Source organism: Dunckerocampus dactyliophorus, chromosome 3, assembly GCF_027744805.1.
Source record: "Dunckerocampus dactyliophorus isolate RoL2022-P2 chromosome 3, RoL_Ddac_1.1, whole genome shotgun sequence".
Lineage (NCBI taxonomy): Eukaryota > Metazoa > Chordata > Actinopteri > Syngnathiformes > Syngnathidae > Dunckerocampus > Dunckerocampus dactyliophorus.
The window spans coordinates 13,466,992-13,483,469 of NC_072821.1; the positions used below are offsets into that span (position 1 = coordinate 13,466,992).

General features: G+C 42.0%; 1 protein-coding gene across 9 annotated transcripts in view; it reads left to right on the plus strand.

The window, feature by feature from the left end:
* The window catches only part of zfhx3b (zinc finger homeobox 3b), a 339,235-nt gene that overhangs the window by 233,678 nt on the left and 89,079 nt on the right, over window positions 1–16,478 (plus strand). For 8 of the 9 annotated variants that reach the window (XM_054771463.1, XM_054771462.1, XM_054771464.1 and 5 more), the window contains 3 exons: window positions 8,072–10,582; window positions 10,670–11,249; window positions 13,895–14,391. In XM_054771463.1, the coding sequence (XP_054627438.1) occupies window positions 8,108–10,582; window positions 10,670–11,249; window positions 13,895–14,391 (3,552 nt within the window). In that variant the 5' untranslated portion in view covers window positions 8,072–8,107. The remainder of the gene's footprint in view (window positions 1–8,071; window positions 10,583–10,669; window positions 11,250–13,894; window positions 14,392–16,478) is intronic. The other variant, XM_054771467.1, reaches the window with a different exon arrangement.

Genomic DNA, 16,478 nt, shown 5'->3' on the forward strand with positions numbered 1-16,478 from the left:
TGAATTGGGTGAATGAATGAATAATGTACGTACTCACACATAATACAAACATCTGTTGGTCCATTCACAGACACAAATTTTGGTAGTTACGGATTAAACCAGAGATGATAATATCTCTATAGCTACCTAAAGTTTACAATAGTGATAAGTAAACCATTTTATTATTGGCCTCCCAATCAATATTGTGGCTTCTTACAGTTTAATATTTCAAGGGTATTGATCACTTTAACAACTGTGTTTGTGGTTTCCTTAACTGCAGCGCTGCTGAAATGTGTGTGCATGTTTGTGTACGTGGCATCACTCACCCGTTTTTCGGCAGTAGAGCGCTCAGCATAACACATTTTGCTGCACAGAAATCACACATTCTAATGCCTTGGTGATGTTTTGTGTACATGCTGATGTGTCCTTCTATTGACCTTGGATTCACCCCCTCTACCACATTCATGCTGTTACTGTGGTGAAAATTAAACCAAGAGCAGCGAGCAGCCTTTAAAGCTTTTAGCTTGTTTCCTCTCTGTCCTCTCATGAGAGAATGTTTGCTTCCAGCAGATATAAATAGGGGCATATTTCATAATTAGTAGAAATTAAGGTCCCGGGGCTCGCACACTGTGATCATCTTCTTCTCCCCCCTCATTCCTGACCTTTTAGCTCATTTTTCTCATTGACTTTCAACTCTAATGTGTGCATCCTCCATCTTCCCTCACACTTTCCTTGTTGTCTTGGTGAGGGTTGTACGTGTAGGAATTCTCCCAAGACACATCATGTTTATTGCTATGGTAGAATAGTGCTAGTATTGCAGAGCAGTGTATAAAGTAGCGGGTGTCTTGTTTCTGCATTCCGAAGTGTGGAAAAGTCAGCAGTGCATGCTAATTGATGTACCGTTCCATTTTAGACTCGAGCAAATTATTCAGTCCATATCTGTTGGGCTTCAATTGTGATGTCTGTCGAACTAATTTTGTGAAATATTTGAAAAATAAGTTACACCAAGTGGGAAATTACAGAACAATTCTACAATGCTGTCTTTGTGTCACATTGCAAAACAAGTAACGTGTACAGTTACAGACTGACCTTTACAGTTATTTAAAAAAAAAGGTTTGTCAAAGCTTTTCTCAGGATTTTAATAACAAGCATTTAAATGCATGCAAAATTAATAAAATGTACTTTGGCTGCTCTTACTTTACCTCCTCATGAATGAAATTATATGAGCCAACCAGCCCCACTATTGCTCCTTGCTAATTGTAGGGCTTCCTGCTGTGTACAGCCTGCTTCCCTTTGCTTTGCCACCCCACCAGATCGCTCACTAGAACACTGCAGAGCCCAGTAATTAACCCAGAGTTAATTAACTACCTTTAATTACACCACAGCGCTGTCTTCTATCACACCATCTGATACCAGGGAAACTTTGGGTGTAGCTGAGTCGTTCAGGTCACTGGAAGTTGTTTTGACATCTGATCAGATTGCAATGTGTAAAACTAACATGTTGCTCTGTCTTAAAATACTTTTTCACTTTTTCCGACAATACTAAATAGATTAGGAGTGCAGTATGTTCGGTGAAGTCATCTGCAAGGTTGCTTTACAAGGCTAAAGACAAAGAAGATTCTATAATAACGTAGAATGGCACTCAGAGGACCCCAGATCCAAGCCAAGGCTGGGCAATCCTAATTTGGTTCATTGCCAAATTGTACACCATTGTGCATTAATCGATAAGTAATTAAGGACAAATATTATTAACAAAAGGATTTTAATGGGTTCTTTTTTGGACCCATGCCATGTCCCTCCTAGGGGTGGAAGAAATAATCAATTCTTTGATGCATCACGATGCGGACATTGACGATTATTAATCGATTCATAAATGTCAAGAATCGATCCTGACGGAACAAAAAAAGGGAACAAAAAGACAGAAAGCAGAAGTGCCTCCCGGACAGTTTGTGGTGGCGCACCTAAGACGCTACCAGAAGGGCTGAGTGTAAACTCCGACCCGCGCCCGCTGGATTTAAAGCGAGTGTCTGGAAGCACTTTGGCTTTCACGTAGTTGATGGTCAAAATGAGCTGGACAAGAGACAGAAAATATGCAAGCTTTGTCATACAAGCTTAAAATATTTTGGGAACACGACAAATATGAAAAACCGCATAGCACATTTCCACTTGAACGAGGAGGAAAAACGGCCAGCTGAAGTTGCTGCCATCTAGCAGGTGATAACTAATTTTCCACCCAACTCTGTTGTTGAAAAGGCGCTGTTGTGTCACCGTAAAAGTGCACTTCACTACTGATGACTGGAAGCTAGTGTCTCATGTGCTACAAACCAGAGGAATGAATGAGAGCCATATGGGTGTGAATATGTCTGAGCTGTTCAATAATGTCAGTCTATAATAATGTCTACTGGCGCAGTTTAATTTTCCTGCTGGTTCTGTACAATGGGAAACATGTTGGTATATGTAACCTTCCAATTATTAAGAAAATTGAAGTCATTTAATCTTTTTCATGTTTATTTTAATTGTCATTACAAATATGCTCGTGAGGTGGTCAGAGATTCCCACCCCTAGTCCTTCCACAGTTTTGTGAAAATCAGTTAGGTCGTTTTTCTTAATCCTGCCAACAAGCCAACTGTGATTATAATAAAATAATATTGCCATGGTAATCATTCTCTCTTTTTGGCCAGTTTTGGTCAACAACATTGCTTGGTAGTGAGAAATTTTAATCCATTCATTGCCTCATGAGTATTTTGTCATACAGTAAACAATACCATTTCAATTCAATAAAATTTTATTTATGTAGCGCCAATTCACAGCAGAAGTTATCTCAAGGCACTTTACACGTGGAGCAAGTATAGAACGACACTACTCATACATTAAAGAGCACAAACTGAACCCCACATAAGCAAGCACTTGGCGACAGAGGCAAGTAAAAACTCCCTGTGGGGAAAAATACGCAAACTGAACCCAGGTTCTGCGGGGTGGCCATCTCTCTCGAACAATTGGGTGGAGATAGAACGTTGTATCAGCAGTATTATGTTAGATTTTGATACATCAAATACATAAACACCAATGCAATATGGGAACGGTCTCCATAGCAACCTGAGCTTCTATGCATCCAGGGCTTCATGGAAGAAGCACGTCTCACTTGTGCAATTTCTTATAAATACTCGAACAGAGGTGCCTGTGGTCGAACACCCCACCCCCACACACACACACACACACACATTTCATGTAAACAACCAGTGTTGTTCTTCCCACAGACTCAACACCACCACGACTATTTCTGTTGCCCCCACACTGATATCTCCTACTGAAGATCATTGATTTTACGGGAAACCCTGTTTACATCCTGAGTGCCATCGACCTCAGGTGACATTTTGCCTCCTGCGGTCAGAACAACACTGAAGTACCTTTTATGTCTGCATGAGCAAAATAGTCCAGCACATAATTACAGCATACAAACAACAATGCTGTACTGTATCTCCATGTGGTTAATTTGGATATTTGCAGGTGGAAATCTGTAATTTATAGATAAAACGGATAGCTACAAAGATAGCTTTATTAACCTTGATTAATTTCTTGAGGGTAATTACGGTGTCGCAGCGTCAGTATTCGCACAGCATTTTGTATACACGGCTGTAAATACAAGATACACAATCTAATGACATGCCTTTACAAAGATGATAATGTTCAGTTTTTATTGACATTGATGTAAAATGTAACCGCTTAGGGCCTTTACTAATATAGAACAGTCGTCCCTCCCGACTTTGCGGTTCGAATTTTGCGGCTTCACTCTTATCAGACGTTTTCAAAAATATATGAATAAATTATGCTGTTTTGTGGGTGAATATGACCTATTATTTGCCAAAACAAATGCATATTTAAGCTAATATCATGTATATTTTGCCTAACTTAAGCATGTTCAAGCATAAAAACAGCAAAATGAATTAAAATACAAATATAAAGCATTCAAAAGACATATTCAAAGACATTGAAGGAGTATTGTACACTGCAATGTTTGGTGAGACACACAATAACTTGATCGCCAGAACAACAGACTTTTATTGCAGGTTTGAATTATCTCACAACACGCACAATAATACTTAATAAAAACACGGGCTACTGTTGCAGCCGTAAGCCACAGTAAAATGACATTCAACTCTGAACCCCCGACATCACTTCCTGTCCACCATTCACTCTGCTCCCCTAAGGAACACATTTATTGAAACACACACGAGCATGAGTCATATTCATGTCTGAAATGGCTTATTTACTGTTATTATGTCTACTATATTGGGTAATACAAGTGTAAAGATGACCATGGGATGTAGTTCATGTCTAGAGGGCTCTAATAATGTTAAAAACTGTATTTAAAAGGTCGTAAACAGGTTTTCTATGCTCTAACTACAAAAATATTCCATTTATAAATAATGGAAATTCACTTATCACGGTCAAGTTTGGAACCAATTAACATCAATAAACAAGAGATTATTGTATTCTAACTTTAGCCAGCTACTGTAGATATGAGGACCAAATAATAGAAACACCCCTCTGCATGATAAAGTGCAGTTTAATATAAATAATGCACCAGTAAAACAAAATGTCATTTTTTTGTAAACATATGTTTTTAATACAGAAAAAGGACATTCAGTCCTTATTTGAAACTATTATTGATACAAATGACGGTAAACATGTTGGTAGAAACGGGTTTTGTAAATACCAGAGTGCACATAGCCATGTAAAGATATGTTAAATAGGACAAGGCACTCACCTTTTTTTATAAGCCATTCATTGGAACTAACTTAGCAGATAAACCCAAGCCTCGATTTGCCTGAGGACTACAATGGTTTCCCCCATCAATGAGCATGTCCCTAGTGGAACATCAAAGGCCTTCTTGCTTTATCAATAAGAACCCTTCCTTCCCACATCTTCCTGTAACTTGCTTAGCGTTCATGCCATTGATTTTCCAATAAGCGCCCTTTACCCTGCGGTGGCTGGTCAGGCTCAGTAAAGGCAGATAGAAAAACTTAAAAAGGGACAAAATCAGACCTTTTGCATTGTTGGGAGTCCTCTAGATATATTTAAAAGGTGATTTTCACTTGTGTGCATATTGATAGGGTATATTTGCAGCTTAGTAGAGCTCAAAGTTTGAATGAGGTCAAAACCAACCCATGCAGGACCCCCTTGGAGAACTGTCTGTTCTGAATACAAGGTCACTCCTTCCGAAGCATGATTTGGCACTGTTGGTATCGCCTACATCCTTAGACATTCCACCCTCATTTGGCCTGAAAACTCCCACCAGCGAAAAGACGCATAACTTAAAACTTGTGTCATTTTCCATTCTTGTCAAATGACCTGTTCTCTGGCTTGACTACATCTTGTTTGTTGGGCTACTGGAAAGAAGTGAAGTATGACTTTTAAGGAGAGAAGTAGGGGGATTTACATAAAGCTTTGAAGGCAGGTGCCAACAGGACTGTGTAGGCTAAAACCGACCCTCAGATCAGCCGAGGAATTCAGCTTTTTCTTTGTTCCTCTTATCTACTGTATCGTTGTTGAGTAAAAGCTTGTTTAGGATCAGCTCAAGAACTGAAGCCACAGTGACTTCAGCTGAAACAGATATACAACAGAAAATGACAACTTTTTCTGTACATATCACCGTGCACAACAATGCACAATGCCGCTGTGAAAAGTCCATTTTTGTTTGTTGCTTATTAACATAGCATGGACGACGACCTCCTCCGCTTCCCGCCTTCTCCAACCAAGTCTTACTGTCTGTGTCCCAGAACTGTTTGGTGCCTCCTCGAGATGAAAGCTTTTCCCTGCTGCCTTAAACAGGTGTCACTGAGCCAGGCACAGTCTCAGAGACAAGCATTGTATCAGCTGGCCCATCTGCGACTTACAGACTCCAGACAATCCCATTGCTCATCAGTAACCACTTTATTGAATTACACCATCTTGATTTTTAAAGGGCAATCCTGTTTTCTGTAAGCAGTGGACACAACCATAGTGGTGCATATCTGCAGCACGGAACAAGAGTAGCACCATGTCTCCTGCTAATTGCTTCAGATATCTTACAACCATGGCGGGAATCATGGGTGTATACCGTAAATGTAACTTTTTCCGCTTAATTCAGACTCATCAAGGCAAAGATGAGAGTCACGAGTCTTTGGTGGTCAATAGCCATGTTCTTGTTGACATAGTTTATGTGGTTGAATTCGATGTTTATTTATATGCTTATCTGGATGAGAATGAATGCGCAAAATACGTTTAGAATCTACAAACAAATCACAGTTTGCCAAGTGTTTGACAACATGTCTTCCTTCGAGGAAGACTTAAGCTGCTAACATAAAACACATGTGTAAACATAAACTACATTTAATGTCAGCGTACAATACACATTACTGTGTGTTTAAGGATCACCATAGCATAAATTCATATTACTGTTTCAGTCCTGAATGTGTAATTTCAAGAAGAGTTACTATCTAGACTTTACTATCTAGAGTTTTGTTTTGTCTTCCTCTTACTTCCTTTTGTATATTTTTTTAGATGCTTAGTAATCAGGAGGTTAATACAGTACATGTAGTTTCCACATATTGTTCCTAAACCATACCTTGCCATATAAAGTAAGATAGGCTAAATAGTCTGACAATGTATTTTTTATTCGTAACTATGCTGTAGAATGTACACAAAGTAATGAAGTGGACATTACAGCCACAAAATATTGATTCCTGTGTATTTGTTATGATACTCTCCCTATCATCATCAGCTGATAAGGTAGCCTTTTATTTACACTATATGTATGTCCTTAAGTTATTCCTTCATACCAGTGCTGTGTTCTTAGTTTTCCCTCATTATTATAAGTATAATTGCTGACAGTGAAGAATATTGTTGTTGTATGGGTGTTGGAGAGGTTTCAGGTATGTTGTGTAGGTGGGAGCCTCATCCTTCAGACATTCATGAAGAGTGAGGCAGATATTATCCATCTCTCCTCTCCCTCAGTGCTTCATATGTTCGGCCGAGGGCGGTAGACTCCACTCTGATCACAGCTGAAATTTGCATCCATAAGTAAATAAGTAAATAAATCAAGTGCAAGCCATGAATGTGCTAATCAAGAGAGCGAGATGGCAGTGGGCTTGGTGCTGGGAAACTTTACTCATGTAATATTCAGCACTGGAGGGTTAAAGGGCAGCCCAGCGTTATTGGTTCTAGCCCGATTGCCCCCTTTAATCAATGCCGGCTGCATCCCTTTAATAAAAGTATTAGCTCAGCAGTATCTTTGAGTTATCATTTTATTTATTCCCTGCTCTAAATTGAAGCCTGTGTTGGTCCTTTTTGGTGCTCAGGGCAAAGCGAGATCCCCAAAGCTCAGCTACTATTTATTTTTTCAAGGGTGGAGGATGGCTGTATTGTTTAAGAAGGGGCTGAGCTATGAAGGCAAGATCATAATACAGCTGCTCTCATGTTTATTTAATTTTCGGCTCATAGAAAACACTTGCTTTGATTGCTATAGTTAAAATTAATACACATCTCACGATTGCCTGTTTTCAAGTGCAAATAGTGGTACTGTTGAAAATTGTTATTTTAGCAGCAGTTTTCACTTTTTCTTCAGGTTATGTAAATGTTCAAAGTGCTGATGGGATGGCGTCTTGGTGTCCAATTATCTCACATCTATTTGATCCATTACACAATGCTGTTTTGCCTTTTTTCTGACTGCAAGTTAATTAAAAATAGATGTAGGATTTGCAGCACATACGATTAGGCTTGTTGTTTAGAAGGTGAAGATAAAAGATGGTACCTTCCTGATATGGCAGGAAGATGAATCATTGTATTGTTTCAGTGCCTAATTTCGCGTAATGAACAGAGTGTCATTTTTCTAATTATTTTGCAGCCTTTTCTGGAGCACACATTTATGTGAATAGTGCTCCTTTTGTTCTTTCCTTATGTGATGTTGTCTTGAAATAGTATAAGAAAATTTATAGACTAATCTTTTCAACATTGCACAGTTGAATACCATTTTTGTATTTTCATGTACCCTGTATATATACTGTAGAAACACACAATGAATTTGTGTATCTCTCTTTTTGTGTGTCCTCAGGCCTGGATGCGATGAACGCCTCATGTAGGCATCAGCATGGACAGCTGTGAGTCTCCCGTGTTTTCTGGGACAGACGATGGGCTCAGCTCCTCCCAGCAGCAGCAACTTCCACAGCCCTGGAGCGATCACTCTAGCCTGCAGGTTCCTTGCACCAACCAGGCCCCTTCCCTGGACCCGCTGTCTTTCTCTGCTCCTTATTCTTCTCAACCCCCAAACCCTAGTGTTCTTCATGACGAGCTGAGAGAACTACAGTCCCAGCATCAACAGCCAAAACAAACATCAGCCCAGGCCCATCGTGAAAGCCCTGCCACCAGTCAGCTGCATTCCAAGAGAGAGGGTCTTGAGGAAGAGGAACAAGACGGCGTGAGCTGTGGAGAAGAGGAAGAATCGGAGGACTTGGATGAAATGGAGATAGACAGCTGTTTCCCCAGTCTTCAACCATTTTCCGGGGTAGCGATGGCTCCAGCAGGAGGGGGCATGCCCACCCTTCTGCGTCATCAGCCCACACAACAGCAGGGCATGCCTGAAAGTGGAAGTGAGGAAGGAGAGGAGGAGGAGGAAGAGGAAAGTAGTGATGTAGAGAACTTGGCTGGAGAGATAGTCTACCAACCAGATGGCTCAGCCTACATTGTAGAGAGCCTCAGTCAGCTGATCCAAAGCAGTGGGGGCATGGTTCCCGGCCTGCTTCCCACAAACTCTCTCAATAGTGGGGGAAAACCGGGAGAACCTGCTGGGACATCATCCTCAGTCTACCCTCAGATCATCAACACGTTCCACATAGCCTCGTCCTTTGGGAAGTGGTTTGGCAATTCAGACCAAGGTTTCTCCAATACCTCAACCATGGCAGGCCTCAGTCCTGTCCTGCACAGTTTCCGTGTCTTTGATGTGCGGCACAAAAACAACAAGGATTACCTAAATAGTGATGGGTCTGCCAAGACATCCTGTGTATCCAAAGATGTTCCAAACAATGTGGATTTATCCAAATTTGATGGTCTGGCCCTGTACGGAAAGGGTAAGCCAATTCTCATGTGTTTTCTCTGCAAGCTGTCCTTCGGTTATGCGCGTTCCTTTGCTACTCACGCTGTCCATGACCACCGTATGACACTATGTGAGGATGAACGCCGTCTATTAGGGGACAAGCATGCATCTGCTATCATCCAGGGCATTGGGAAAGACAAAGAGCCCCTCATCAGCTTCCTGGAACCAAAAAATAAAAGCAATCCTGTGCCACCTCCCTTGCTTCCTATGAACTCCGGCCAGAGCTTTTACGGCACATTTAGTGGTGTCCATCTAGAGTCTGGAAGCAGCAGTGGGGTCAGCGAGACCCTCTTCAACAAAGACTCTGACTCTGGCCTCCAGCAGCAACAGCAGCAGCAAACCCCGCTAAGCTCTGTCTTGTCTCTTGGAAGGCTGGGCACTCCCAAAGCATCCACTCTTTCCTCAACCCCAGGCTCTGCCAAAGACTCCAGTGCCCTGTCAAAACATGGGGGAAGAACAGATCAGCCTAATGGGAAAGAGCTGGCTTGCAAGGGAAAAGACGGGACCACTGAGGGCCATGGGAGTACGACACACCTATCTAGCCAGATGAGGGGTTCAGAAGAACAGCAACCGTTATTAGGGGAAGACAATGAGGTGGAGGCAGAAGGCACAGTCGTGACCAGTGGTGTTAACAGTAGCAGTGGTGGAGGTGAAGCAGGGGAACCAGCTGTCTCAAACCAAAGCATTTCCAAATCTCCTTTATTAATGCCTAGTAGCACTCTCCAGCCTTCTGCCTGCACCCCTGCAGTCAGTTACACACTAAACAGCAAATCCCCTGCTTCCACTTCCTGCTCTGTCAAGGAGGAGGTTTCAGCTACAGATGGTGAGGGGAGATCCTCAGAACTCCCTCCGAGCTTTAACTGCCAGGGACCTATGGTTCCCATGGCAATGGCAGCAGCCAATGTCAGAAAGAGTGAGGATGACACTGTTGGCACTTCCTCCTCACCTCTGTCCTCCAATGCTGCTGCTGATGAAAGTGCCAATCGAGATAGTGCCACAGCTCCAGAACCAAATGATTGCCCAGCTGAGGAAGAGGAGGAAAATGGATCCCTTCTGCAGCAACACCACATGCACCACCACCATCATCACTTGCATCCATCATCTCATAGCCACACTCACCCACAACCCGGAGGTTCCTGTGACATAACAGGGGTGAATGACTGTTCGCAGAACCACGGACCCAGTGGCAGTGTAGGAAGTGGAGTCGAGTGCCCTAAATGTGACACCGTTCTAGGTTCCTCCCGCTCCTTGGGTGGTCACATGACCATGATGCATTCGCGTAACTCATGCAAGACACTCAAGTGTCCCAAATGCAACTGGCATTACAAATATCAGCAGACCCTGGAGGCCCACATGAAAGAAAAGCACCCAGATTCAGGAGGCTCTTGTATGTACTGCAGTAGTGGTCAAAGCCACCCTCGTCTGGCTCGTGGAGAAAGCTATACGTGTGGATACAAACCTTTCCGATGTGAGGTACGTAACTCAACCAAAGTCTAGAGCTCTTTGTATTCACAGGTCTTGTAGTGGTTGGTTCATTACCTGTTTTCCAATGTCCTACAGGTGTGTAACTACTCGACCACCACGAAGGGTAACCTAAGCATCCACATGCAGTCGGATAAACACCTGAACAACATGCAGACGTTACAGAATGGAGGCTCTATTGGAGCTGCGCAGGAGCAGGTGTTTGGACATGGCCCAGGAGGCGTGGTGGCCGTGCCCACAGTGACCCAGGCCAGTAGCCATCACCCTGCCCACCACCACCCCACACAGTCCTCTGCCCATGTAACTGGACCGTGTGGGGCTCCCTCACCGACCAAGCCAAAGAGCAAACCCACTTGGCGCTGTGAGGTATGCGACTACGAAACCAACGTGGCACGGAACCTCCGTATCCACATGACCAGCGAGAAGCACATGCACAACATGATGCTCCTCCAGCAGAACGTGACTCAGATGCAGCATGGCCGACTAGCGCTGGGAGCAATGCCCTCGCCCTCTGAGGCTGAGCTCTACCAGTATTACCTGACACAGAATATGAGCCTACCACCTGGTCTCAAGCTGGACCCGACAGGAGCCGAGGCCCAGTTCTTGATGGGGGGCTTTTCTTTAGATCCCAGCATGGCTGCCTTGGCCCCTGCACTAGGTAAGCTAGTACTCTCATTAAATCTATCTCGCATTGCAAAGTCACTAGTCATTTTGTAATTAGCACCTGTGTCTATGGATGCCGACTTTTTCTGTCCCACTTGAAAGTTCATATGTCCAATTATCTTGATACCAAAACTCCTATTTCACTGAAACATGGTGTAAAGCAAAGCAAAGGTTTGAAACCCCACACATGAGTGTGGCTCATTGCGTTGGTATGTTGATGTGTTAAAAATATTGACATCACCAAATTTTACGTAATTTCAAGTTTGTGTTTAAGTCCCCCACATTTGGCAAATGAGCGTAGTGCATCACAATACTGTTTATTTCTTGAAATATATTTTCACACAGCCTCTGAATGGTGACAAAGTTTGCCAAGTATTGGACAGAAGGTCATGGCTTTTACATATGATTTGTCTTCCTATTTGCTTTTAGGTGATACCATATAGTATTGTATGTAGTTGTGACTGAAGTTTACTTTGTGATACCCAATTTTCCTGTGAGCTAAAGGTTAATTAGGGGGGTAAAACTTCCTCTCCTTGACTTCCCCCAAAGGTAGCTTGTTATATTATTATTCCCAAACTGCTGCTCACCCTCACTATTAGAGTTCCTCATTTTTTACAGCTTTGTAATTGCAGTTATATATTTTATCATGGTCAAAGAAGGCAGGTTAGAGGGGCTCAGCACGGGCAATTAAGCAACACAGAAGTGTGTTTGCCATACCCACACAGTTTGTACAGACTTGTCTTTAACTGTTGCTAGTTCAAAGACGCAAACAAGAATTGATTGCTGTGACTAATGCTTTTTCCCTCTTCACCATCTGGTTCATTTTCCTGTGAGGTAAGTTCTAATAAGCATGTTACTAGGGAGGCAATGATGACACACTCACGGTCCATAAATGTCAGTGGTGTCATCATAGGTCACAATACAGAGAATGTCTTAAACCGGCTTACACAAAGAATCGTATAACTCTATAGAATGATACATACAGTAAGGCTGGGTGGATATCTGAGGGGATCTGAAATCGTAAAGGGATGTGAGAGGTGTGATTTCGTACACGCCCTGTGTGATAGTCTTTGTTCCAAGCACTGATGATGTCGTTAAAGGAAGACAAGACAGTGCGTGAGAGAGCTGAAAAGAGGACGGGCTGGAATTATTTTTTTTGGCAAACAGCAACAATTACACATCTACTTACTGAAGCATTCAATTTGGGGAAAATTGTTTAAAAAACATCAACAAAAAGAAAAAAAACCTAGCCTGCTTCTTTGCTTTGTAGATGTACAACACAAATATGGTTTGTGTCAATATATTAAACTAAACCTAAAAAGATAACATGGTAACATGTTTTTGTATTCATCCTAGAGTGTGTGAAACATGAAACATTTATAGTATAATTGCATTGTAAAACCAAAAATAGTAACCTTTGCATAAAGGACAAATTAGTGCCGAGTCAGTGTTGTAAAATTAGACGTTAGTGGCAACCAAAGTCTACATGGCATACATTTGAAATGAGTGAGGAAAAATGCAAAAATAAACCAAAACAAAGCAAAAATCGGGCTGATTACTGCAGCATGAATACAAGAAAAGGCTGCTGTAATAATTCATGTGTTCAAGTGTAGAGTCGCGGGGGTATGCTGGGGCCTATCCCAGCTAACTGGGCAAGAGGCGGGGTACACCCTGGACTGGTTGCCAGCCAATCACAGGGCACATATAGATAAACAACCTTTCACACTCACATTCATACCGATGGACAATTTAGAGTTTTTGGAAAGTGGGAGGAAGCCAGAGTACCCGGAGAATACCCACGCACACACGGGGAGAACATGCAAACTCCACACAGAGAACATGCAAACTTCACACAGAGATGCCCAACGGAGATTCAAACCCAAACTGTGTGGCCAACATGTAAACCACTTGGCCACCGTGCGGCCGTTGCTGCTGTAATTATTTTAGTTTAATCCAGGTAGTGTCAAACCTACCTAACCAGTCTTGAAAATGCCCTATTGTAGATCAGCAAGCAAAGGCAAATCCCACAAGTTTTTATATGTAATTTTCTTTAAGCCTTCCTTTTTTAACGTTAAACTGAAACCAACACGTCTTCTGTGATTGATACCAAAGGATGTGATTGTGTTTTTGTTTTTGTCTTTGCAGTCCATTACTACGTTGTACAATTGTGTTTTAAAAGATGCTGAATCGGTAAACCAAAGTAGTGAAAAATATTTGCAGTGTACAAGCCATGAATATTTACCAAACCAAACAAGTCAATGTGAATGATAATTTACAGAAATCTTGTGTTTTTTGCCCCCGTGGGCAGACAGGCTTAATTAAATAATTGTCCATGTACTACATACTAATGCAGAAATATTTTTGTCAAACAATAAATTCAAAATAAATAATAAAAATAATAGTAAAAAATAATACTTCACTTGAATATTTGCCCCCCACTAGAAACACCTTGAAAGAGATATCTGAGATAACCATAAAATGAATATGTGAAGCATATTACAGAGACATAAATTGATCTCTGAACTGAATTTCAATTAACTTCCTACATTTTACTTATGTTGTATATTATAATAAAACATACGCGAAGCTTCATTTCTCCCTTCTCTCTTTTTTCTTGTCTGTGTTCCCATCACATCCAAGTAGGTGGAGAGATTCCTATGGACATGCGGCTTGGCAGTGGGCAGTTGGTGTCTGAAGAGCTGATGACGCTGGGAGAAAGTCTATCACAAACCAGCGACCCCTCTCTGAAACTCTTTCAGTGCGCCGTGTGCAACCGCTTCACCACTGACAATTTGGATGTGTTGGGCCTCCACATGGGTGCGGAGCGCAGCCTACCTGAAGAGGAGTGGCGCGCCGTGTTGGGCGACTCTCACCAGTGCAAGTTGTGCCACTATACCACTCAGCTCAAGGCCAATTTCCAGCTGCATTGCAAAACGGACAAGCATGTTCAAAAGTACCAGCTTGTGGCCCATATCAAGGAAGGAGGCAAAGGCAATGAATGGCGATTGAAATGCGTGGCCATCGGCAATCCAGTGCACTTGAAGTGCAACGCTTGTGACTACTACACTAACAGCCTGGAGAAGCTGAGGATGCACACGGTCAATTCCCGACATGAGGCCAGCCTCAAACTGTACAAGGTCAGTGGTCTTATTTTCTTACATTCAAGTTAGCCATAAGATTGATGCTCTTGCTTAATGCAGCCAATATAGTTTACTGTAGAAGGTGCAGGATGCTAGTTTTAGTAAGAAGTAAATGATCATGATTCATTCTGGGACGCTGGCCAAATTTTTATGGATTTTGACACAAATTTTCCCATAGGAAATACTGGAAATAGAATGAATCTGTTCCATTGTATAATTGTTGCTATCATAAAGCCTACATGAACTGCACAAACAATGTATTAAGTTGCATTTTAATAGTTTTAACTGTAAAAAAAAAAGCCATTGTTATTAACACAACAACAAAACAACAATACACACTTTTCAACTTTAATCACTTAAGCATGTCCTTCGTCTTGGAGTAAATGTAGAAGACGATGAAGAAAAAGCAGAACATGGGAATGAATCCTTTGAATCACACTGAAATGAGCACCGCTGAGGTCTCACATGATATAGTTGTGGTAGTATTTTATTCAGTCATCATAAATAACATAGTACAACAAGTACTATTAGTATATTGTCATGTGAAGAATGCAATAATTGAACAGGCAACATGTTTAATTGCCGTCCAAGTGAGTTTGGTGCCACTTTAGACTCACCAAAAAGCTTGGTAAAATTCCAAAACATATGACCTCAAGTGAATCTGACTTTAGAGGTTCCAATGTAAATCTACAGTATATAGACACGCTGGAGCACATACAACAAGTCTGTATTGAAAGAGACTTCCCTTTACAGCTTCCATTGTTCTATGTATGTTTGTTGGGTTTTGTCGTTCATTCATCAAAAAGAGCATTTGTGAAGTCAATGGAGGTCAATGGAACAGAAAATGTCCTTCTCCAAAGTGTCCCTGCAACATTGGAAGAATAGTAATTGCACCACAGTCACCTACTCCTTTGAGGCACTCATGATCATTTGTTGTGTAACCTTACAGGTTGCTATATAGAATTAGGGCCACATTGCTTCTATGAAAAGAACACAGCAGGTTGAAGCTGTTTTTAGACGTAGGGGTGGATCACTTGAAGACGAATGAAGAAGTGCGAGGAGACAGAGGTTTGGTGCTAATACTCGGAGCAGAAGAGTCTGAATCGTTCTCGACAGCTGTATTGATTTTTGCTGGACTTGGAGCTTCACCTTCTCCTCTAATCATTCCATAATAGCCAATGGATGAACACTCTCCGAACAAATGGCCATAAATCTAACAGCCCTGATTCCACTTAGGTACCTATCCTGTGTGTCCGCGGTTCGGCCACTCCGCGCGTAACCCAAACTGGCACACAAAGCCACATAGACTTACATACATAACAAATCACAGATAACCACTGATAATACATCCTCTCTGTAAGCCATTACATACGCTTCAATATCATCATAAGTTTATGCACCTTCTCTGTGAAGATGTTGCTTTTGTTTAATGGTCGCTGTTCGCTTTTTTACCGAAAATAAATGTTTTCATTACTCCACATGTTTATATTAGCGTTGTCCGATAATATGGGCCCACCGATAATATCGGCCCGATATCGGTATCATGTTTTTTCCTGATAATGACAACCGATATTTAAAAAATGCTGCATAGATGGGCATTTTAATGTTCACCTGGTCAGGATGACACCACAGTTTGTTCACATAATGGTGCAAGCCCACCTCCTTTGCGCTTTCTACAGGCTCTGGTGTTCCTGGCCGCTGTGAGTGTACTGAAGTAAATTGGCTAGCTCCTCAAGTTAGCCTCTTGGACACTAGCTTTTAGCCATTCAAGCACAAATAAGCTGCACTCCCTGAAAGTCTTGACGTTTTTGCCAGCTCGTCGATCTTGCTCGGTAGTGAATTCAAATTTCCCATGATAATGGAAGGTACCGTAGGCTTGAATCTCCACTTCCTGGCTTGACTTTCATCTGAGCCCCCGTGCTGCCACCTTGATATCAATGGTTAGACAGGGAATCACACTGGTGCCGGACGTCGCACATAATGGCATGTAAAAATGTGCTTGAATAAACAAACAGAGCTGCTTAAAAGGCAGCCACTCGTGGTGGCGGTGTTAATTCCACAACAATCGTCTTTCACTTGTATAG